The sequence below is a fragment of the Aspergillus tubingensis genome, assembly GCF_013340325.1.
Source record: "Aspergillus tubingensis WU-2223L DNA, scaffold_9, whole genome shotgun sequence".
Lineage (NCBI taxonomy): Eukaryota > Fungi > Ascomycota > Eurotiomycetes > Eurotiales > Aspergillaceae > Aspergillus > Aspergillus tubingensis.
In genome coordinates this window covers 725,558-746,708 of record NW_023336283.1, presented here as the reverse complement: position 1 = coordinate 746,708, position 21,151 = coordinate 725,558, and the positions used below count along the sequence as shown (strand labels likewise).

The 21,151-nt window shown below is 51.4% G+C and overlaps 7 protein-coding genes across 7 annotated transcripts; 3 read left to right on the top strand and 4 right to left on the bottom strand.

Moving 5' to 3' along the window:
• Positions 1 to 79: 79 nt before the first annotated feature.
• Positions 80 to 4,361, top strand: AtWU_08328 (RanBP1 domain protein; the record flags this gene model as incomplete). Its single annotated transcript, XM_035503436.1, has 2 exons — positions 80 to 141; positions 431 to 4,361. 2 exons carry the CDS (start codon positions 80 to 82, stop codon positions 4,359 to 4,361), a joined length of 3,993 nt encoding a protein of 1,330 aa, XP_035359329.1.
• Positions 4,362 to 5,569: 1,208 nt separating this feature from the next.
• On the bottom strand, positions 5,570 to 6,445 carry AtWU_08327 (60S ribosomal protein eL31; the record flags this gene model as incomplete). The annotated part of the gene is made up of 3 exons (XM_035503435.1): positions 5,570 to 5,776; positions 5,844 to 5,918; positions 6,356 to 6,445. The coding sequence occupies 3 exons, from the start codon at positions 6,443 to 6,445 to the stop codon at positions 5,570 to 5,572; spliced, it is 372 nt and encodes a 123-aa protein (XP_035359328.1).
• A 467-nt stretch (positions 6,446 to 6,912) lies between these two features.
• Positions 6,913 to 7,886, bottom strand: AtWU_08326 (carbon-nitrogen hydrolase family protein; the record flags this gene model as incomplete). Its single annotated transcript, XM_035503434.1, has 2 exons — positions 6,913 to 7,739; positions 7,832 to 7,886. The coding sequence occupies 2 exons, from the start codon at positions 7,884 to 7,886 to the stop codon at positions 6,913 to 6,915; spliced, it is 882 nt and encodes a 293-aa protein (XP_035359327.1).
• A 1,364-nt stretch (positions 7,887 to 9,250) lies between these two features.
• On the top strand, positions 9,251 to 10,532 carry AtWU_08325 (uncharacterized protein; the record flags this gene model as incomplete). Its single annotated transcript, XM_035503433.1, has 4 exons — positions 9,251 to 9,364; positions 9,421 to 9,547; positions 9,621 to 9,989; positions 10,249 to 10,532. 4 exons carry the CDS (start codon positions 9,251 to 9,253, stop codon positions 10,530 to 10,532), a joined length of 894 nt encoding a protein of 297 aa, XP_035359326.1.
• A 234-nt stretch (positions 10,533 to 10,766) lies between these two features.
• Positions 10,767 to 12,245, bottom strand: AtWU_08324 (male sterility domain-containing protein; the record flags this gene model as incomplete). The annotated part of the gene is made up of 2 exons (XM_035503432.1): positions 10,767 to 11,979; positions 12,067 to 12,245. The coding sequence occupies 2 exons, from the start codon at positions 12,243 to 12,245 to the stop codon at positions 10,767 to 10,769; spliced, it is 1,392 nt and encodes a 463-aa protein (XP_035359325.1).
• Positions 12,246 to 13,788: 1,543 nt separating this feature from the next.
• On the top strand, positions 13,789 to 14,787 carry AtWU_08323 (uncharacterized protein; the record flags this gene model as incomplete). Its single annotated transcript, XM_035503431.1, has 1 exon — positions 13,789 to 14,787. The coding sequence occupies one exon, from the start codon at positions 13,789 to 13,791 to the stop codon at positions 14,785 to 14,787; it is 999 nt and encodes a 332-aa protein (XP_035359324.1).
• A 1,060-nt stretch (positions 14,788 to 15,847) lies between these two features.
• On the bottom strand, positions 15,848 to 17,361 carry AtWU_08322 (oxidoreductase, short-chain dehydrogenase/reductase family; the record flags this gene model as incomplete). The annotated part of the gene is made up of 3 exons (XM_035503430.1): positions 15,848 to 16,771; positions 16,826 to 16,896; positions 16,962 to 17,361. 3 exons carry the CDS (start codon positions 17,359 to 17,361, stop codon positions 15,848 to 15,850), a joined length of 1,395 nt encoding a protein of 464 aa, XP_035359323.1.
• Between the last annotated feature and the right edge of the window lie 3,790 nt (positions 17,362 to 21,151).

Sequence of the window (21,151 nt, the reverse complement as noted above, 5' to 3'; positions counted from 1 at the left end):
GGGGGCTCAACTATAGATGTCTAAGAGATCGGCCCAGGGCCCTCAAGGGGACAAGGACAGCGATCTATTTGCATTCAACATGTCGAGCACACCGGACGATAAGCCGCAGCGGGCAACCGCGGCGCAGCTTGCGAACAGAAAGTAAGTGGACGTAGACCGACCTTTACGGTCAATCTCATGCATGCAATCATTTTCACTTGTCCTGCAGCCTCCAAAGTTACTGGGACGCGTGTTGAAAACAGGGCTTGACTTTGATCTCCCGTCACTTTCTATTTTCTTTTTCCCTTACTTGTGTATTCTCTTTTCATCTAACACTTCGCCTTCTCCACACGTTCATACCACTCCACCTCATGCTTTATCTTATCATCTCGCTCATCAATCTCCTTTGCACGTCAATCAATCACCATCTCGTTGCTAACCCTGTTATTAGAATCAAAGACGTTCGGAGGCGTCGTCCCAACAGTGCTGCCCCGAGTGCTCCCGCGCCGTCGTTCGGCGGAGGCCCTTTCGCTTCCATCGACCCTAACACAGTCTCATCCACACCCGCTAGTTCCCAGCCAGCCTCCAACGGATTCACTTTCGGCCAGAGTCAGAACCAAAGTTTTCCAGGAGCTAGTTCGGCACCCAGCCAGAACGGAGGCACTCCATTTGCTTTTGGCTCTGGAGGGGGTGGAAGCTCCTCTTCTTCCTTCAATTTCTCTTCATCCTTTGGCGGTACAAGCTCAGCTAGCAATCCATTCGCCAGTATGAACACTACTACTTCCGATCAGTCATCCAAACCGGCCAGCTTCTCGGGCTTCCAGGGCTCAATGTTTAACATTCCTCCGGGTGGAAGCCAATCCCCCGCTCAGCAGCCGTTGCCTTCAGGCTCAATATTTGGCACATCATCCCAATCGAACGCTAGCACGGGTGGCCTCTTCGGCGCCAGCACAAACAATGGCCCTTCTGCCTCTGGTGCGGCTACTCCCGCCTCAGGAAGCATATTCGGCCAAAACAATGCGGCTGCTGCTAGTACGCCTTCAACGAATCTCTTCGGGCAGTCTAGCGTGAAGAAGCCGTCCCCTTTCGGTCAATCCTCAGCTTTTAGTGGCGATGACTCGATGCAAACTTCCCCTGATGCAAAGGGTAGCGGTTCTCAGGAGAAACCATCCATTTTTAGTAGCGCTCCTCCGGCTCAGCCTAGCTTTGCGGGCGCTGGAAGCACTTCATTGTTTGGCGCATCTGCTTCGTCGGCGGCAGAGACACCCTCCAAGCCCGTCTTTGATTTCAAGGCAACCACCCCTTCAACATCATTGTTTGGCGGCGCTGCCACCCCTACCCCTTCTGCTTCGACACCCGCCGCGCCTGCTGCGACCACCGCTGCTCCGGCATCATCCTCATTATTCGGCGCTGCTTCGCCCGCGAAGCCCTCTACGCCATTCCAGAATCCTTTCCAGTCATCGAACCTCTTCCAAACCACGCCCTCGACATCGCAAAAGCCCATCGAAGAGAAGAAGGAAGAGCCAAAGCCTGCCGAGTCGCAGCCTAAATCTCCATTCCAGTTCTCTGCATCAACTACTACCCCAGGCTCTCTGTTTGCCAAGAGCGATGCCACTGCCTCTCCAGCTCCGGCTGCTCCTTCGACTGGTTTGTTCCAGACTTCGTCTACGAAGAATCTCTTTGAGCCTAAGCCACCTGCAACTGCAGACTCGGAACAGACGAAGGCGCCAGCAAACCCCTTTGGTGGCTTGTTTGCGAAGCCGGCTACTCCGAGCAAACCTGCAGGCGAGCAGCAGCCCCTTCCCTCCTCTTCCACACCTTTCCAGGGTCTTTTTTCCAAGCCAAGTGCTCCCAACGATGCAGCAAAGACGAGCGAACCGGAAAAGCAGGCCACCCCTGGTCCAGTGTCGTTTACCCCTTCAAGTGGTGGTTTCTCCCAAACCTCCAATCTTTTCTCACCCAAACCTGCAGCATCACCGGCTCCCGCCACGGAGACTCAAGCAACGGTGGCTTCAACTTCTATTGCTCCCGCTGATAGTGCCGTCAAGGTCAATGGTGCCAAGTCCACACCTCCAGTTTTCACCAATGGAAACACCGCACCGTCTACTTTTGGACAGATGCAGACTCCGAAACTGGCAGAGAAGACAACGGATAAGAAAACTTCCGAAGATGCTGAGATGCTTTATCGCATGCGCACACTGAACGAGTGCTTCCAGCGCGAACTAGCTAAATTGGACCCCTCGAGTCAGAACTTCGACACCGCTGTTCAGTTTTACATGCGTGTTCGCGCCACCCTTGGCGCTTCCGTTGGTTCAAAGCGCAAGGCATCAGGCGAAACTGAGGATGCTGTTGCAACTAAGAAAGCTCGGCCATTTAGTATCCCAACCGAAAAGGCTGACACACCCAAGGAGAACTCTACCGCACAAAGCTCCACACCGTTCAAGGCGTTTGGCACAAGCCAGGCCTCTCCGGCAAATGCCAAGAGAAAGTCAATCGATGAAGGCGATGGCAACAGCCCTGCTAAGCGCGCGAACGGAGACTCCAGCACTGCAAACATATTTGCTCAGTCATTCTCGAAGTCCAAGACCGAGGCTGACAAGCCTGAAGCTGCCGTGACCAAGCCGACCACCCCCGAAGCTACTAAACCCGCTCTGTTCTCTACTACGCCAACTACGGCACCCGCCAAACCTCTGTTCTCTGTTTCAGATTCGACTTCGAAGGGTTCGGCTTCCACCTCGCTTTTCTCCTCGTCCATGTCTAGTGCTACCTCAGCATCAGCCGCACCTGGAACCGCTCCCAAGAACCCCTTTGTACTGAAGCCTACCTCCAGTGACGGCTCTTCCACAGGCTCTGCAGGTGGCACAGACTTCTTTGCCCAGTTCAAGGCCCGGTCTTTTGAGGATGCCGAGAAGGAGAAAGAGAAGCGCAAGGCCGAGGACTTTGACTCGGAGGAAGAAGACGAAGCCGAGTGGGAACGTCGTGACGCTGAGGAGCAACGGAAAAAGAAAGAGCAGTTTGGGACTCAAACCCAGAAGCGTGCAAAGTTCGTCCCTGGTAAAGGCTTCGTTTTTGAAGATGAGAGCAACGAGTCTCCTGCAAAGAAGGCAGAGGAATCCTCTTCCACCACCCCCGGCGCTGGCACCGTCTTCTCAAGCCAAAACAACGCGGCAGTCAAGTCCAACAATATCTTTGGTCATCTGTCGGCGACTCCATCTGAGGCCGAAGACAACGACAATGACAACGATGCGGATGACACCGAGGAAGCCTCTACTCCTGGCGACGAGTCCGACGATGCGACGGATAATGCTGGTTCAGCTGACAAGAAGTCTGAATCTGCCGAGTCCCCAGCCAAGGAGCCCGAAGCTGGTGGTCGCAGCCTTTTCGATCGCGTTCAGTATGGTGAGGACGGAAAACCCAAGCGCCAGGGTGAAGAGGAGCAAAAGGGTAACGTTTCGAGTCTCTTCGGGTCCTCCAACTTCTCATCTCCCTTTAACACTCCCACCTCCCTCACCCCAGCCAGCAGTGGCGAGTCCAACCAAGCTGCGGCGAAGCCCGCGACGACCAACCTCTTTGGCGCACCGAGCACAACCAGCAGCATCTTTGGTACACCCTTGTCTGGCTCGGGAAACAGCACCCCGTCCATCTTCAATGCAGCCCAAAGCGCTACTAAGTCGACTGGGGATAACACCTGGAAGCCCGATTCTCCGATTAAGTTTGCCAGCGACTCTGCCAGCGCTTCGTCGTCAAAGCCGGACTCTGGGTCGGCAACACCGGCACCTGAGGCGCCCAAGCCATTCTCCAATCTGTTCGGAGCACCGCCTTCCCTAAACAAATCATCTACTTCCAAGGACGCCCAACCATCGCTTGGGTTTACCTTTGGTACGCCGGGGCAGTCGTCGCCGTCTGTCTTTGCTCCTTCCACACTTACTTCTGCCGCTGCCAGTCGTTCCACCACCCCCGGAGGTGCATCGGACACGGGAGCAGAAGAGTCGGGAGACGGTGATGGCGCCGAGTCCCTGCCTCAGGTTGATCTCACGCGGGGCGGCGCCGGCGAGGAAAACGAAGATCTTGTGACGGAGAGCCGGGCCCGTGCCATGAAACATACAACCGGCGCAGGGTGGGAGAGCCAAGGCGTTGGATTCCTTCGCGTTTTGAAGGATCGGACCACTTCTCGTGGGCGGATTGTCGTCCGGGCAGACCCGAGCGGCAAGGTTATTCTGAACACGCGCTTGATGAAAGAGATTCGATACTCCGTGGCGAAGAATAGCGTCCAATTCCTTGTCCCTCAATCCGAAGGCCCTCCTCAGATGTGGGCCCTGCGGGTCAAAACGAATGCGGATGCTGAGCGCCTCTGCAAATCCATGGAAGAAACAAAGAATTGAGTACTGCACACTTTGATTTCTACGACTAGATGCGGTACATAGGATATGCGACTGATTTTACTTGATGGACTTTGCAGGCGTCTAAAGTGGCGATGTATTATGGTGTGCTTTTTCTCGCTTGATTTCTGTTTTATATCAACTTCCTTTTCTGCATCAGAAGACCCTCCACCCTGCGCCGTTTTAGGTCAACGCCCTTCTCCCTTTTGTTCGTTGGAATTGAATCATCCGGCCTTGCAGCTACTGTTATTGCCTTTTCTTATCTATGACAGGCCGATCAAAGATGATCGGCTGTCTGCCGCCCGAATAAACAGACGGACATCTGTGATTTTTCCTTCCCTCTGATCATCTCACCGGGAACTTGTCTCTGAAGATTGGTGTCTCATTCATCTTCTCCCTTCACTTCTACCCTTCAGACACTTCAATCATCCCTTCTTCCCCGAATTTTCGAGAACCTGTGTAAGTAAAAATGTTTCTCTTTTTCTTTTTCTTTCACATCGTGCAACTTGATTGCTGCGGCTGCATCTTCGGTAGCGTCGTTTGTTATTCTTACTCTCTGTCTGCCCAACCAGAAAACCGGCGCATCTAGCATAGCGAGTGGGAATTCGAAGAATCTGGTTTTTATTCTTATTATTATTAACATATTATTTCTTTGCGAAATGGTATTGTGCTTCCGAAGTCCGATATTGCCATTTGTTCATGTTTATATTTTATCTAAAGAATTATAATAAAATTCTTTCACATCTGGATTTCTTTCCTGTAGTATTATTATTGGCGGGTGGAAAATTTGTGACCCGTACAACTGCCATGACTGATACTACTACTACGGCATAAGGTATGGTATGTAAGAATGTGCCCCACTACCACCACGAACTACCACCATGCTTAGGAAAAATAAGACATGGTACGTAGCTGATAGCCCACAGTCCTCCACCTCAAGACTCCAATCTACTACTACTACGATAACACTGTCGATCAATCACCCTACGTACTTCTACTGATAGAGTACTAAAAAAAATGGAAGGAGATTTTGGAATTTTTTTATTATCTCTTCCAAAAAGCCGAACCCCGTCCCGTTGCATCATCCATCATGAAAAGAAAAAAAAAAGGAGAGAACCCGTCAAGCTTGCAAAGAATCAGGGCTTCCATTTTCTTTTAGGGGGAATAAGATACATGATGTTTGTTTTTTATGTAATCAATGAAGAGTAAATTTACTCCTCATCGACAACGGCGGTGTGAAGACCCTTGACATCCTTGACGTTGACAGCCTGGACGTAGGAGTAGAGCTTCTCCTTGGCGCCCTCCTCGTCGTTACGCTTGCGGGAGATGCGGACACGGAGACGGTAGGGGACGCCCTTGACACCGGCTTCCCAGACCTTCTTGTTGAGCTGGGGGTCGACACGGACGTCGGTGGTACCCTGTTCGATGAGGATATGCGTTAGGTGATATGTACTTGGGTATGGGGGTGGGGGAGGGAGAACTAACCATAGCACGGGTAGCGAAAGCGCGGATCTCCTTGATAGCACGAGGAGCACGCTTCTTGAAGGAAACACCGTGCATCTATACCCAAAAAAAGAACGAATATTAGTCTTCCGCCCGAATGCCATCTGGTAGATGTGATTTTGGAAAATTTTTGCTTTGCGAAAATGCGGCCATAGAGGTGGACTTCATCAAACTAATTCTTCTTTTTATGGGTTTTCTTCTTCTTCTTCCTTTTCCTCAACAATCTGGTTCCTGATTGTTCCTCCACACATGTTATTTTTCAGACAGGTGCGGTGGGGCTCTCTCGCCCTAAACCTCTCCTTCTTCACTCGTATGCCTCGAGTTCGGGAGTGGTAGAGGTGGGAGGAGGAAACGAGGATTCGGACTCCCGCTTGTCTTTTTTGTTCTCCGTCCAATTGCCTCCATGTTTTCGAGGTTCCGCGGGAAATCGCTCGCAGGTAGAGTCGAATTGTGATGAATTTCAAGTGCAGATATTTTGACTGTGTTCAACGTACTCTCTTGTGCATGTTGATGGTGTACTCGCGGGTGACAACGTCGGCGATGGCCGAGCGAGTCTTCTTGCCGGTCTTGACGGGGGCGGACATTTCTGTGGTTGAGGAAATAATGTTAGGATGGGGCGATTCTCGCGGAGAGAATAAGAGATTCAAGCAAATCTGCGGAGAGATCTCACTCACTGAATGAGGGACAGAAGTGTCGGCTGTCGTGGGCTGCAGTGGTCGTCGACTGTCAAGGATGAGGAGATTTCGAGATGGTGTTTTTTCGCAGTGCTGGTGGGTTTTCCAGTGCGGCTCGCTTATCGCCTGTGCGCACTCTGATTCGTCTATTTCACCAGCACGTGAGTACCTTCCCGCAGCTAACTATGTTATTGCCTGAGGCAACAAATGATCCCGCTTCAGGCTTGCTTACATGCTCTCCTACTCTTAGTTACTGTGTACTATCGCGCTCTTTCCATTTCAACGGTCGCGGACTAGGTTCGTAAGTCGTTCAGTTACATTCTAGGCTATGACTGGCTCGCAGCTTATATTCGTCGCACTCAATGCGAGGTGCAGGGCTATTTGTTATCGGCACTCACGTCCGAGTACAGATCGAATCGCCGCTGCGTGTAGATCGGAATACCCTTCCTCGTGTTCTGGATGGTCTCGTTATCCAGGTCCGCGTAGATGATATCTTCCTTCTCCTCCGTCTCTGCCAGCACATTCGCGCTCGGATCCACAACCAAGCTGTGACCGTAGGCGTGGTACGAAGCGCTCATGTCTCGAGCAGGACTGCACAAGGCCACATACACCTGGTTATCAACGGCGCGAGCCCGAGCCAACAGCGACCAGTGCAGCGGACCGGTGGTGGTGTTGAAAGCGCCCGGGTAGACGAGCATGAAGGCGCCCTTCCGAGCCGCAATCATGCCGGCCTCTGGGAAGCGAATATCGTAGCAGATAGCCAGTCCAATTTTACCATAGTCCGGCAGATCTACCACGGTCAACTGGTTACCTGGGGACAGGACCTCGCTCTCCTTGAAGGTGATCTTGCCGGGGATGTCGATATCGAAGAGATGAGTCTTGCGGTGGGTTCCAATCAAGGCACCGGTGGGGGAGAAGACCAGCGAGGTGTTGTAGTACTTTTTCGTGGCCGGCTCAAGTTCCGGAATGCTACCACCCACCAAGTAGGCCTTGGCTTCTGCGGCGATGGACGAAAGCGCATGGTAGGAGGGGGACTGTTCTTGGGTGGGTGGGGAAGGAAGCAATGTCTCGGCGTACTTGGGAAAGTATTGGGTACCGTAGGGGGAGTTGAAACATTCCGGAAGGACGATAAGAGAGGCACCAGCTTTAGCAGCTTCAAGAACCTTGGAGCGAGCATGCGCAAGATTTACTGTCTTGTCGGCGCCTAAAGACCATCAATTCTCAGCATTCGATTCGGACCAGCTTGGGAGAGAGCGAGGGGAGGCGGGGACGGGGTGAGATAACAATCGTACGCACCTGCGGCCAGTTGGACTAGAGCCAGCTTCAAAGGTTTCTTGAGAAGAGAGGCCATGACTGTGGTTGTAAGATTACAGTATCAGCAATAAGGGTGTCTGAATGGGGGTGAGTGAAAGGAGGGCGAGGCGATAGAGTGCAGAGAGAAAGAAGTTGGCCGAGTTGAAGCCATGCGGGGAAGCCAGTCGGAGTCGCTCCTTCCCGGCGAACCTTGTTACTACTACGGAGTAGTACCTACTCCTCTCTCTAGCAACTACTAGTTACTATTCTCCAACCACCCACCCAAAAACTTCATTCTCGTCTACAACTTCTCCCACTGGTTCTGTTGCTAAAATGACTCTAACGTATGCTTTCCTTCGTCAACTACTCTCTACTCGTCATCACTTTCGCAGTTATACTACCAATATGAGGGAGCACACGCGTCGTGACCTAAATCGCCTACGGAGAAAACTTCCCGGATTAAGTTAAGAATGCTGGCTTATCCGCATTTTGCAACCATCAGCCTTACTAAATCGGGGCAGACGGGGAGGGGGGCACCCAGGGATTCTTCAGCAAATTTCCATAGAAACTGCCGGCAAGGCAACCTCAAGGCGACGTCTCCGGGACCAGAACACTGCTATACATTGGCATCGGGTGGGATAGTGATCGATGCAACACACTCACTATAATACCATATAATATAGACAGTCATACCCCTCGGTCTTGTACGACACTTTCGACTCTCTCATTGCGCCACAAGGAGAAGGCCTGAACCTCCCAGTAGAGGAGGTGCGATTGATTGGCGATGCCTGTTACACAAGCAATAGCAAAGAATGCTACCGTTCTCCCGGGACCCATCCCTGTCTAAGATGTTAACAGCACTCCTCCAATCATGTGGGACTGGAGATTAGAGCCGACACAGTAGCAAAATGTTCTCGTACACTTAGGGCCCAGAGCTAGGCCTATTGTGCCAAGCTCTTATCACAAGCTTATTCTGAGTGGTGTCGACTACTTTGGATTGGTGTGTGGGTAACCCTCCTACACCATGTAACTTTAGCCCACACACGCCTCTGGGCCCAAGCTAGCGGCGCTGCATGGGGACCTAAAGTGTGCACGGAGGTCCAGTTAATCGAATTAAGGGTACATCTATATCTCGAATCAGATCGACTAGTAGCCATTGACTGTGTGACAAAAATCTCCTGGGACGTTGCTTCACCTAGTCTGTTCAAGCCGTTTCGGGAAATCTTGGCACCATCACGATATATTGTAGGTCTTTAGAAAAATGCTATAAATCGAGAGACTTGTAACTAATCCCGGTCACGTTTACGCCTCAGCTTCGAATTCGTCTTGAGATTTTTCTGGTCTCCGCCGAGGCCTCCAGTTTAAGTAAAACGAACATTCCTGTCTACATCTTCGATTTGAATCTATTGCTCCCTAGGCACAATGCCTTCTCATACACACACAGCCATTTTGGCCCTGGCACTATCGAGTGCTTCGCTATTTGCCTCCCCGGTTGGAGCTCGCCCTGTTGAGTTACAGGCTAGGGCTCCCGCAACTGTACGTTCACCCTTACGGTATATATTGCTGTTCATGTTGTGCTGACTAGTATACAGGAAGAGCAGTCTGCTGGGCTTTTGGCCCTTGGAGGCGGCTGCCCTCAAAAGAGAGATGTTGAAGCCACTGATCAGATTTCCGGCGGAGGCTGCGATGACGACGACGATGGCTCCGGCAGTTCTGATGGTGATGATGGAGACCTTGGAGTGACTGGAAGCCTTGGAATCACCGGATCAAATGGAGGTACTGGTACTGGGAGCGATGATGGCTCTGGAGACAACAACGGTTCTGGGGGGCAATGGCTCTGGAACCAATAATGGTTCTGGAAGTAACGGCTCTGGAAGCAACGGCTCTGGAAGTAACGGCTCTGGAAACAATGATGGTTCTGGAAGCAACGGCTCTGGAAGCAACGGCTCTGGAAGCAACGGCTCTGGAAGCAACGGCTCTGGAAGCAACGGCTCTGGAAGCAACGGCTCTGGAAGCAACGGCTCTGGAAACAATGATGGTTCTGGAAGCAACGGCTCTGGAAGTAACGGCTCTGGAAGCAACAACGGCTCCGGAGGCAGCGGAGGCAGTGGAAGCAGCAATGGCTCTGGTGGCAGTGGAAGCAGCGGCAGCAACAACAACGGTAAGAGCACCGGCGCTAACAACACTGGCTCAGGCACAAGCCTGGTCATCACGGTCACCCCAACAGAGGATGAAAGCAGCGGCAGTGGTGGTACAGGCACAAGCTCAACCTCCAGCATCTCGCTTGCAATTTCTAGCAACGGGGTGTCGGGCTATGCCAGTACCAGCCCCAACCACTAGCCCCAGCCATGATCATTCATCCCACACCCGATGCCAAGCGGCATAACTATGAATGATAGCTAAGAGATATCCTCCTTCAGATAGCAAGAGTTCTTCTTCATCATCTTCTTCTTCGAAAGGTAAGAAGCCCAACGAAATCGATACCGACAGCAGCAGCGGCGACAACAATGGAAGCACCAACACCGGCAGCGGCTCCAGCATCTATGTCAGCGAAACAAGCAGCAACAACAACAGCTCCACCACAAACAAAGACGATGACAAGGATGATGACAAAGATAAAGATGGTGATAGCAAAAGTTCAGACCCTGTGAGCTCGTTGCTCTCGAGTGTTTCGGGCTTGCTGGGTGGGCTTCTCGGACGCTAGGTGATGCTTAATGGTTGAGTGTTATGTGGATTGTTGCCGAAGAGTAAGTGGTGGTGGTAATACTAACATAAGGCGAGAGTGATACATGTTGTTGGTACTTGATTTTGATATTCGTTACTAGTTACTGGTTTGGTTTTTTGATTTGCTTAAAGTTAGAGATTCTGCTTATTTACGCATTACTTACTTACTTACCTGCTTACGCGCCTAATAATTTATCGCTTTCCTCATCACTCTCTAGAGTAACGATCCAATCCACTTCGGATATCCGAAATAGCTCATAAGCGCTCTCGCGCAGACTCGCATATCTTCCTTCCTATCCAGCAACCCAAACCCCCTACTACAATCCTTGAAGATATTCAACCCCTGCCTCTGCTCCTCAGGAACCCGATCCCAAAGCTCTACTGTCCTCTCCTCGGAGAAATTAAAAGACATGCCATAAAGCACAAAAAGCCTCGCGATATAATGCAACCGCGGAGAATGCCAATCCACATCCAACCAAGTCATCCTCAGCCGCCAGGGCATCTTCCGCACCGCCATCCCATCGTCCCAAAGCTCTTTGAACGCGTACCGGCCGCATTCACCGCAGACGGCGTGCACAATGCCATGACTCCCGTAGGCGAGGTGAAACAGCGTCCGATCCACGACCACGTCCACGGGCACTTCGTCCGCGGTGACTTCCGTATCGGGATTCTTGGCGCGCGTCGCGGCCTGGAACCGAATTGAGGGGGTGAGCGATACCATTGTTGCTATGGTGGTTAGTGGTGTTGATAAGGGTACGCTGTAGCCTCGGTAAGGGAAGTTCTGGGCCGGGCCGAAGATGGATGGCCGGATTATGAGGAGTTTGTTGGGGAAGGCATCATGGGTATGATTATGGTTTGGGCTTTGATCATGGTTCTGGTTGAAGGCTTGAAGGAGGACCCGTTCCGAGAGGTGCTTGGCATAGGCGTAGGGCCAGGGGAAATCGTGAGACCGGGACTCGTATTCCGTTGTTGTGCCTCGGGATTGGAGCTCTTCGTAGATTGTTGCTGTGGAGATGGATGGGGATGATGATGAGGGTGATGATGGATGAAGCGGGTATAGTGTTTCTCGGACCGAGATGTCGACGGCGGCCCGGGAGGAGGCTTCCGCGTAGAGATGACTGTTCGCGAAGGCAGAGGAAATGTACACGAAGCGGTGGAGGTGGGGGCAGGATAGCGCGAAGTGGGCAAGCCGTTCGGTAGCGCCGATGATGCTTTGGGATAGTTTGTGGAGCGGGTCCACGAGGTTGATGGATGAGGCGGCGTGGATGATGATCTCGGTGGTTGTTTTAAGGAGTGTAAGCGAGGTTGGGGGAAGGGCTAGATTTGGCTCTTGGATGTCGCCGTCCAGATAGGTGATCAGGTCCGACGAAATTAGCGTCTCGGACATGGGCTTGGGGAGGATCTTTTGCCATTTTTGTACGGCCCGACTGTTTGGAAAAGAGATGGAGATCAGCACAGGGATTCATTTACACGTTACTGGGGCTGTGTGTGGTAGAGTTTACTGCTTGCCTCACCGGCAGAGGAGATATATACATTTTGGGCGAGCCTGCGAGACCAACCGGAGGACTAATGCGCTGCCCAAGAAGCCCGTGCCTCCGGTGACGAAGATGGTTTTCTGCGAAAAGAACTCCCACATGGTGTCATTCTGTGCTTGAGACTGGACACCGTACTTGCTGTATTGCCGGAGAGCCATATCTTCAATTCCGGGGCATTGTTGGGGTATAATATAATGACTGTGGGGAGAAAGTCCGGTGTAGATCGACAAATATCAACTACGGGCATGGTTCACGATCAAGGAACCAAATTGTCAAGGGAGAGCTTAAACAGTCCCTCAAGGACGGTTATTATAGTAGTAACCATGGCACGGTCTCATCCACAACAGGCTTGCGACTGTGTCGATGGTAACGGTGGTTAGCAACAACGTATAACGGCGGCTAGTTCACCGAGGCTGATTAGATAGAGTTGGCAGGTTGGCAGGACAAATGTGAGATTCCGAGTTGGTGGAAAGTTTAACCGGCCTGGGTGGCGAGAACGCCGGAGACTCTTGGAGGGGGACCACTTGGAGATGGGTCGGTGGAATCAAACCGGGAGCCCCTAGAGCCCATCCAGGTTTAGAGGAGTGGATTTGCCAGTGGATGGTGAACTTGGTTGGTGGCGACTCCCGCCCGGGTGTGTTTGCCATCTTGCCTCTTGGGAGGGCGTGTTGTTCATGTGTACCATACTGCAGAAGAGTGAGTAATGCAAGCCACATTTTAGCAATCACCAATCAAGGATGGAATGACAAATGGGTGACAGATGGAAGAAGCAGCCGTAGGAGAGATTACTTTGTACTTTTGTTGATGAAGGGATTGAGGGGAGGGGAGAAGAGAAGAAACAAGAAGGAGAAGCCGAAGAGACGCCGGACAGGCTGAGTCATGGCCGGCTAGAGCCGAACAGGGATTAGACTAAAACTGGAATTCTAGAAGGGCAGCAAAGAATGAATTAATTATTATTATTCACTTCTTTCTTTCTTACTTACTTCTTTGGCCCAAAAGTGCACGGAATACAAACTGCCACTTCCTCCAGCCATGGCGAGAAAAGCAATAGCAACAATAATATGGTGATTAGTGAAAAGGGGGCCTACATTACTCCTTTCTTCTTAACATGGCCTGGAATCATGCCCCCAGTCGGTGATTCCCTACTTCTTTTCACTTTCTTCCTCCCCTTCAACTCTCTCCCTCTCCCCTTTCTCCTTTTCCCTACTACTTCCAGATCCACACACCCCAACCGTTGCCGTTGATTTGATTCCCTGCGGCGCTTCCCCACGGCGTCCGTCCAGATTCATCCCAAGGTTCGACCGTCACTCGACGTGCCTAATCCGTTCCCTGCTTTTCCTATTTCTTTTGTGAAAAATATTATTTCTAATTTTCGTTTCCCTTTTCTAGCCCTTCCGTCTACCAGACTAGACCCCCGTGTCCCTTTTGGAACCCACCCGATACGAGAATTGGCCACTGTGCGATTTCGCCTTATATTGCAACTCGGGAACGCGCCCTCTCTCTTCCCTCCCCTCCTTCCAGGGCTCCCCTGATGTCCAGATAGCCTATCCGTCGACCACCATCTCCATCCCCATCCATCTGGTCCGGATAACACAGGCCTCACAGGGTTTCTCTCGCACTCTCGCCAGATATTGTTAATAAGGTCATCTGGATCCTCCAATCCGTCTCGACTCCAACCCCGAGACAAGAGACTCCGTCACCATGTTCGAGGACTTCTCCTTCTCGTCTCCATCGTCCACCAGGCCCTCGCGCCTGGCGCTCGATGGCGACGATCGCCTCATGGTCGACAGCGACAGTTCCCTCATCTCTCCCATGTCGTCGCGCTGTCCCTCTCCGCGCTCCCATCGCTTCCCCCGGACCGCGTCTCGCTCTCGCTCCTCATACTTCCGCTCCGCACAGCAGCCACCCACCTCCGTGCCTTTCTCTGCCTACGATCACAAGCGGCTCTCTATCAGCACTCTGACGCGGAAACTTCACGAGCACACCCTTCAAAACCCGAACGGCCTGCAGCCCGAAGAAGCCGGTCGCTTCGATCGCCCGGCCTCTCCAACTCCATCGGATCTGGGCATTTCATCCAAGTTCCCCGGCTATGTCCTCACCCCGCCAGACACAGATCACGATGACGAGTCCCTGACTTCGGGTTCCCTCTCTCCGCAATCCTGCTCGCCGTTCCTGAGCCCTACCTCCGTGCCCGCAGACTTCCCCGCAGCCGACAACATCGATCTGAACGGCAACGCCACTACAGCCGCTCCATCGTCAGACGCCTGGACCGTCCGGGCTCAAAGACAGCAAATCTCCCGTCTACAATGCAACCAGTCTGACGTCGAGGCGATTCGTCGTGCTCTGGTGTCCGATGACGAGATCATGCGTTCGGCCATCTGCAGGGACTCCATCTGTGAAGAGGACTATCACCCCAGTTCACTACCGCCGCAGACTTCGCCGCGGAGACGTGCCCTGACTTTGTCGCGGAATCGGTTCCGCGGCCAGGCTTCTTCAGCCGCGTCAGCGGAATCAGCTGGTCCAGAGACCCGGGCACGTCGGAAGAGCAGCGTCAGTGCATTGGCGTCGTCACATCGCATCGAGAAGAGCTATCACTGCTCGTCGCGAGATATGCACAAGAAGAACGAGCAGGGCTTGAGGCGGAAGAGCCTTGTGAGTGCGGCGTTGGCGTCTATGGTGGAGCAGGGGCCAGAAGAGTAATTGCTACTCTCTCTCCCATTTCTTCTTTATTATTCCACATTTCTCTTCCATTTCTCTTCTTCCTATCCTTGTATTCTCTCATACTTTGATGATATATCTGTTATTTATTTGTTTTGTTGGATCTATCGTCATCTCTCAGGGTTCGGGCTTTTTGTGTGCGCGTTGAGAAGGAAAGATACCCAGATTGTGTACCCGGTTACTTGTCTGTCTTACTACTTGTCTGTTCTGTTTTGATCCCTTTCGTTGTCTTGTGCTGTACCCAGTATCTATCATGTATTAGTTCACATTTATACTGTAAATATTTACTCTCCCCCTACCTGTTACCCTTACAGTTACCGTCACCGGTGTTCTACTATTGTTCATCACATATACGTCTCATGTTCATTCGGATCGGATTTGGATTTGGCTTGCATCTCTTCAGCCCGTTATGTTTCCAGTCTTGGTAGGAGTGGTAAACCAGATAAAACCATAGGTGATACAATAGAAGCATATATAGCATGATGAAGCATAGCAGAATATAGGCTTGCAACGGTTCACGATAACAAAAAAAAAAAAAAAAAAAGACGACAAGACAAGATAAGAAAGAGATCTATTTGCATTGCATCATGAAACCCAGTCTTCAATATCAACAATGGAAAAGGGATAACTTTAGTACGCGGGATTCCTGTCAAAGGAAAAACATCCCGGAGATGGAAACCACAGTGGAGAGCAATGGGGAGGGTAGACGGGAAGGGTACGTGTGGCTCATAAAGAATTGATGGATCAATCAATCAATCAATCAATCAGTCGGTCAATCAATAAAATGGGGCAGGGCAATTGAGGAAATCATGGCTGCATATCTGCATGTACGGATGCTGCATATGCACATGCAGACCAGACGGCAGGTAAGCAGGCAAGCAGCAGATCCGCAGCATATAAGAGAGAAAGTGGCGTTGCCGAAAGTACAAGTAGAGCTGAAGTTACTACGGGGGCAATAAATCAGAAAAGACAGATGGAGCTGAAGGAGCGGTGAGGGTATCGAAATGAGTGTTGCTGCAGAAGCGGGTGGTTTTCCGACGGGTTACTGCCGTTTCTTTCGAAACATGCTGTATAGCCGTTTAAACGGGTTTAGTGGCCCCGCATTGGCCTTGTTGTTCTTTTTGCGTTTCTCGAGTGAGCGTTTGGATATGTTGTGGTGGATGTGGATTTTTTGCGCCTGGTGCGGCGAGGGGAACGGTGATGGACTGGCGTAGGGGGACGGAGGGTTCGAGTATAGCGGATGGGGTATGCCAGGTCCGCCTTGGATGGGAGAACCTCCTTGCCAGAGGTTCATGTCGTAGTACCCCGCTAGAGGGGAGACTGGCGATGCTGGGTACATTTGTCCGTCACTTGGAAACGGAGCCGTCGATGGACGTGCGTATGACATTGGCGACGGGTAATCACCATCGTCGTGGATGGGGGAGCCCGGCTCCCCCAGATCGCTTTCATCGGTCCAAGCCCGCGGTCGCAAGGGCGGCGGTCGACGTTGTGTGTAGTTTGGGGACCGTGAGTACCGTGATTCCATGTCTTCGGAGTCCTTGTGCTGTAGGCGCTCGGAGATGGATGGTATGGGCTGGTGCGGAGTATCGCCCACGAGCTCTTCGTGGACTTTCTGTTCATCTTCTTCTGGCGCTGGGCTCAACGGTGCAATGGCCCGAAGGTAATCTTCTTCAGATATCGTCAGCCGCTCTTCAGTCGTCTCTATGTAAGATTCCCGGTGGTGGCCGGTCGAGTCGCGAGCTGAATAAGCATCGACATCCTCGATAAACGAGACTATTCGAGCAAAGTTGAGGGATTCATGAGGATTGACGATCTCGAATGATGTGCCATGATCAATGACGGTTGCAGTCCGATTTTTCATGTTGAATAGGATTGAGTCCGAGCGGGTCCGGGTGTGCTTATGGAAGGACCCTTCCTGGTCTGGATTTGAATCCGGGTATTTCTCCAATCTGTCACGAAATGTGTCCTATAAACCTATGTGAGTAGGAAATAAGTAATTGTTGCGGGGGGTACCACCTACCAGTAGTCTGTGGGGGTTCGATCTAGAGTATATCGGGCTGTCCGACGAATGTAATTCTACATTTGGCGACACTGGTAAAGTTGTCAGCATTCTGATCCATTATGACACTTGCGCATGCGAAATCATAGTCACTCACAAGCAAACCCCCGGAGACTCTCTGGTCCCTGCTCACTCATCGCGCTCGGCGAGTAAGACGGGGATAACGGGGGAGGACTCGATGCCGCGGACGACACGGAGAACGGATGCGCGGAATGATGCGGATACATCGGGGTCTGATTGAGGTGTATAGCAGCGTTCTTGCGCTTCAAGATGTGTCCCTCTGGACTGTCAAAGGCAAAGGCGTCGCTGTCGGAGAGTTGTTTGCGATAGTGGTGGAGGGACAATGTTCCTGGAAATGCGGGCTGGCACATGGCCGGACTCGTGGTAGATAACTGTAGAGGGTCAGGGTCGAGACCGGGGGGAATTGATGATGTCGAGATTGAGTTCATAACGGCTTGTTGGTGTATAGATCCATGGCCCGAGGACCAGACATCCATGGTAATGGCCACGCCAGGCATCGCCGAACCCGGTTGTCTGATGCTTAAAGGAGAAGGTGGAAAGTAGCAGTACCTGAGAACCAGCGGATGAAGGTCAAGAATGAAACGAGGAAGAGGACCACCCGGGGATTTTGCGAGGTTGCATTGAGCACAATTGGATTGTTTTAATTGTTGTTGTAATTTTGGGGGGGAATTAATTATTTTTTGAACACCAACACAGGGTGTTTTGTCATATGTAGTAGCAGGGCAACGGTGCTATTAGCATATTTCCTGCACGTTGATGTGACGGCAGAGCAAAGGGGAGTTAAATGAAAGCGAGACAGGGTGTCTCAATTGACTGGATTGGGTAAGAAGTATAGAGTAGAAGTAGGTAGGAAGGAGTAATAGTAAGAAGTAGTAAGCAGGAGATGTAACACAATACAATGAAAGTATAGTAGGAAGTAAGTTAAGTAGTAGGGGTAAGTAGTTACTTGATCGCACCCGGCAATCTGAGAACCACTGCGATGGCCGTGCGAGAGAAAATGGTAAGTAGGGTAAGTAGGTAAGTAAGTCGGCAGTAATAACGAAGACCCTTTGAACAAGACCGACAGACAGACAGACTCGGCCATGGGCTGATGAAAGAACAGACAGACAGACAGAAAAACACAACTAAAAGCACAGCAGCGTCACTTGACTGCCAGGTCAAGCTGCAGTTGACGTGCATCGCAGCCAATCAAGGCCATGGCTCCGTTTTCAGTCTCAAAAACATGACCAGTCCAGCCCACTTGGGCATCAACTGCGTGGCTAGTAGTATTTCTGACTGTGTGGGAGGGGATCCACTGCCCCATCCCCTCCCTGCAAAGTACGACGGTGGTACTTACCACTCTATTGTTCTACCGTTGTAGAATCAAGTAGGAGAAGGACACAAAAAAGAGAAGAGAGAGTGGGTGTGGATGGACGAGTGGGTGTGAGAACCAGAAAATCAAAAGTATCCAAAAGCATCCATCCCTCTCTTTTGGACGGGACAACTCCGACCGAGAGAGAGTCATCATCCACTTCCAACTTGCACATCCCCGTCTTACAGTCTTTCTCCCTTCTTCTTTTTTCTCCTTGACTTACTCGTTCTCTGCCTCCTTCTTCCCTCCCCTTGCCTCCTTGTCGAGACATGATCCTTCCGAATGACCTCAGCACTCCCCCTTCCCGAGTAACCACTAACCAATCTACATTCCTTGAAGATCCTGTTTCAACCCTTTCCCATCCCGGTGGTTTGAGATATGCCATCCGGGCCACCCATTCGTCCGCAGCCTTTTCCCCGATCATCGTCCCGGCTGCCAATCAACGTGGTCAACTCTGCTGTTTCAAAACTCGGGCGCGTTCAAGTCAGTCCGCTTCTATATTTGCCTGCTTCGCCCATCCATTCCTTCTGCTCTGCTCCTCTCCGTAGTTCATGTGTCCAGTCACACTAGGCATCCTCACCTGCCAACCCTTCTGAACCGAGCCATGCTATACGTCCAATCCGTCCGCCATTTGAGTTTTCCATACATCATATGTGGCTACGATGGTTCCCTCTCAATTCAATGAGGCTGACGGTTTCTGATCCACTCCGCCGAACTTTACTGCTAACCAACTGTGTTCCCGTTCCAGACTCTGTCTCGTTCCCAACACCTGCTGACTTCTATCGCCATTCGATAGTACAGTCCTTTAAGGTTGCTTGGGGTGCCGCAAACAACTCGATAAACTAATTAGGGTCAAACCCCAGAATCACCAAGGGATTCCCATTTTACAACATCGGTACCAGGGTACTATTTTAGCACCCAGGGCGGATTTTCTCCGTTCGGCCAACCGATTGTAGCGTGGCATTCTCTCACCAACGAAGCCAAGACCTGCCATCTCATAAGCCACGAGAGGAAACCACTCTCCATTGAACTACGTTGACCGACACTGCAAGAGTGGAAACGTCACCAAGATCGTCCTTGTAGTGCCCTGTACCTGCCAATGTTTCACAAAGCACTCTGAAGCTGCGGTACGCCTTATCGTGTCTCAGGAGCTTCGTACCTATCTCGTGATCTCTTTAGTAAAATGCCAGGCAATTTGGTGGAACATTCCCGCAGACCCCAGATTACGACGCAGTGCAGAAGACCTACTTTGCTCCCAAGGCCTAGACTAAGCTATCGCTGTGTGACTACCTCCTTAGTAAGTAATAATATTGGTTCGTCGAGCCATTGACTGGTGGGTAGTTGTATTCGAACTCTATAATTGGCTATACAATTTACAGCGTCACAGAATAACCCCCAATGCTGCACTAGCCTCTCTACACACTTCGTCCTTCACCATATTTTGAGAAGCTAGCTTTCATGTCACCAGTTATGGTATTCAGAACAGAATACCGAACCAATCCTGTCAACATGGACTATTACGGCAAGTGCGATACTTATCCGTGATACTATTATTGCCGTCACATCCATGTCTTCTATAAACTCTACTCCGAGCGATACTCCAGACCCATGGGTGGATTGTGCCATGGGTTGGGCAGCAGATACGAACCGCATCACCTTTGCCTTGTCGCCAAACTGGATCTAGACTCGGAGTCGTCTTCGCGTTCTCGCAGTCTAGATTTCTCCGGGTTTATTGAGAGCCGATCTATGAGCTCCAGATGACCTCATGCAATTGGCCCCTGGATTGACTTGACTGTTGATAGGCGATTAACTATAGCACGCTCGGAGAAGTCTATTCTGTCGTCTGATGCGCTTGTATTCATATAGTCATCCCGAAGGCTGTCATGCATAGCCAGTGTAGCTAAGAAGTAAACTGAACGGTGAGTTAGTCTAGCCATTCGCTCGCCAAGTCATCTCCGCGGCTGAATATCGCAGCGGGCTAGGGACTGAATAGTGGCTACCAGTAGACTAAGTAAGGCTAACTATGCGCACTTATTTCCTCTTTCAATATTGAATCATGTATAGAAAGCAAGCCATAGCCCGGCTTGCAGATGATTAGTGTGTGCCCGGAGAGGATACATGGAACCATCATCCCGGAACCTTGAGCTACATCCATTTTACATGAGCATTGCCGAGAGCATCTAGGAACAGGATTTCTCTGGTTAAATCAGTCACTGATTGGTGCCCTGTCAGGTCGCCGGCCGAGGAACAGGCACAACAGCAGTAGGCAGTTCCGAGCATATCCATGCGCGATAGCTTCAATCAGATGGAAGCGTCATTCTTCGCTCAGGTTGGCTTCGATGATTGGTTAGTGGTTCCAACACGAGCAACAGCTCAGACAAAGAAGTCAATTCGTACTTACGGTCTAAATGTGCTGGTGCACTAGCACAGGACCCACTTGGTAGAGAAGTATATCTGCGAGGAACCATGGAAGCATCACGGATTCGGTACATCGCACGGCCTCGAAGTCTGATCGCGACAACCAGTCGTCTCAGATTGATATACTTGGTAGTTTCTAAAGAAAGCTCAGGCAAAGTGCTCCAACTCAATGCAAACCGGTACTTGCAGCAGAGAGGAAGGGAGCTGACGCGCCAAGAGGCAGTGGACGTGACCGGGCGGCATTAGTGTGGCTGGCGGGTACAAACTCCGCCCCGCATCTGCCAGCTTCGCTTCGCCTCTTGTGGACTCGGGCTAATCTGCTTTAATCTCCATGGCTGGGGTCTACATGGTCCCATTCCATCCAGCTCCCCTTGTCATCTCGCTCGGTCTGCGCACGGAACTCGGATGGATCGCTCGACTCCCTGCAGGCTTCCAAGATCACCGGTTGACCGTCGGATCTATCGAATGCAGCGCTGACGCGGAAATCTCCATCTGTG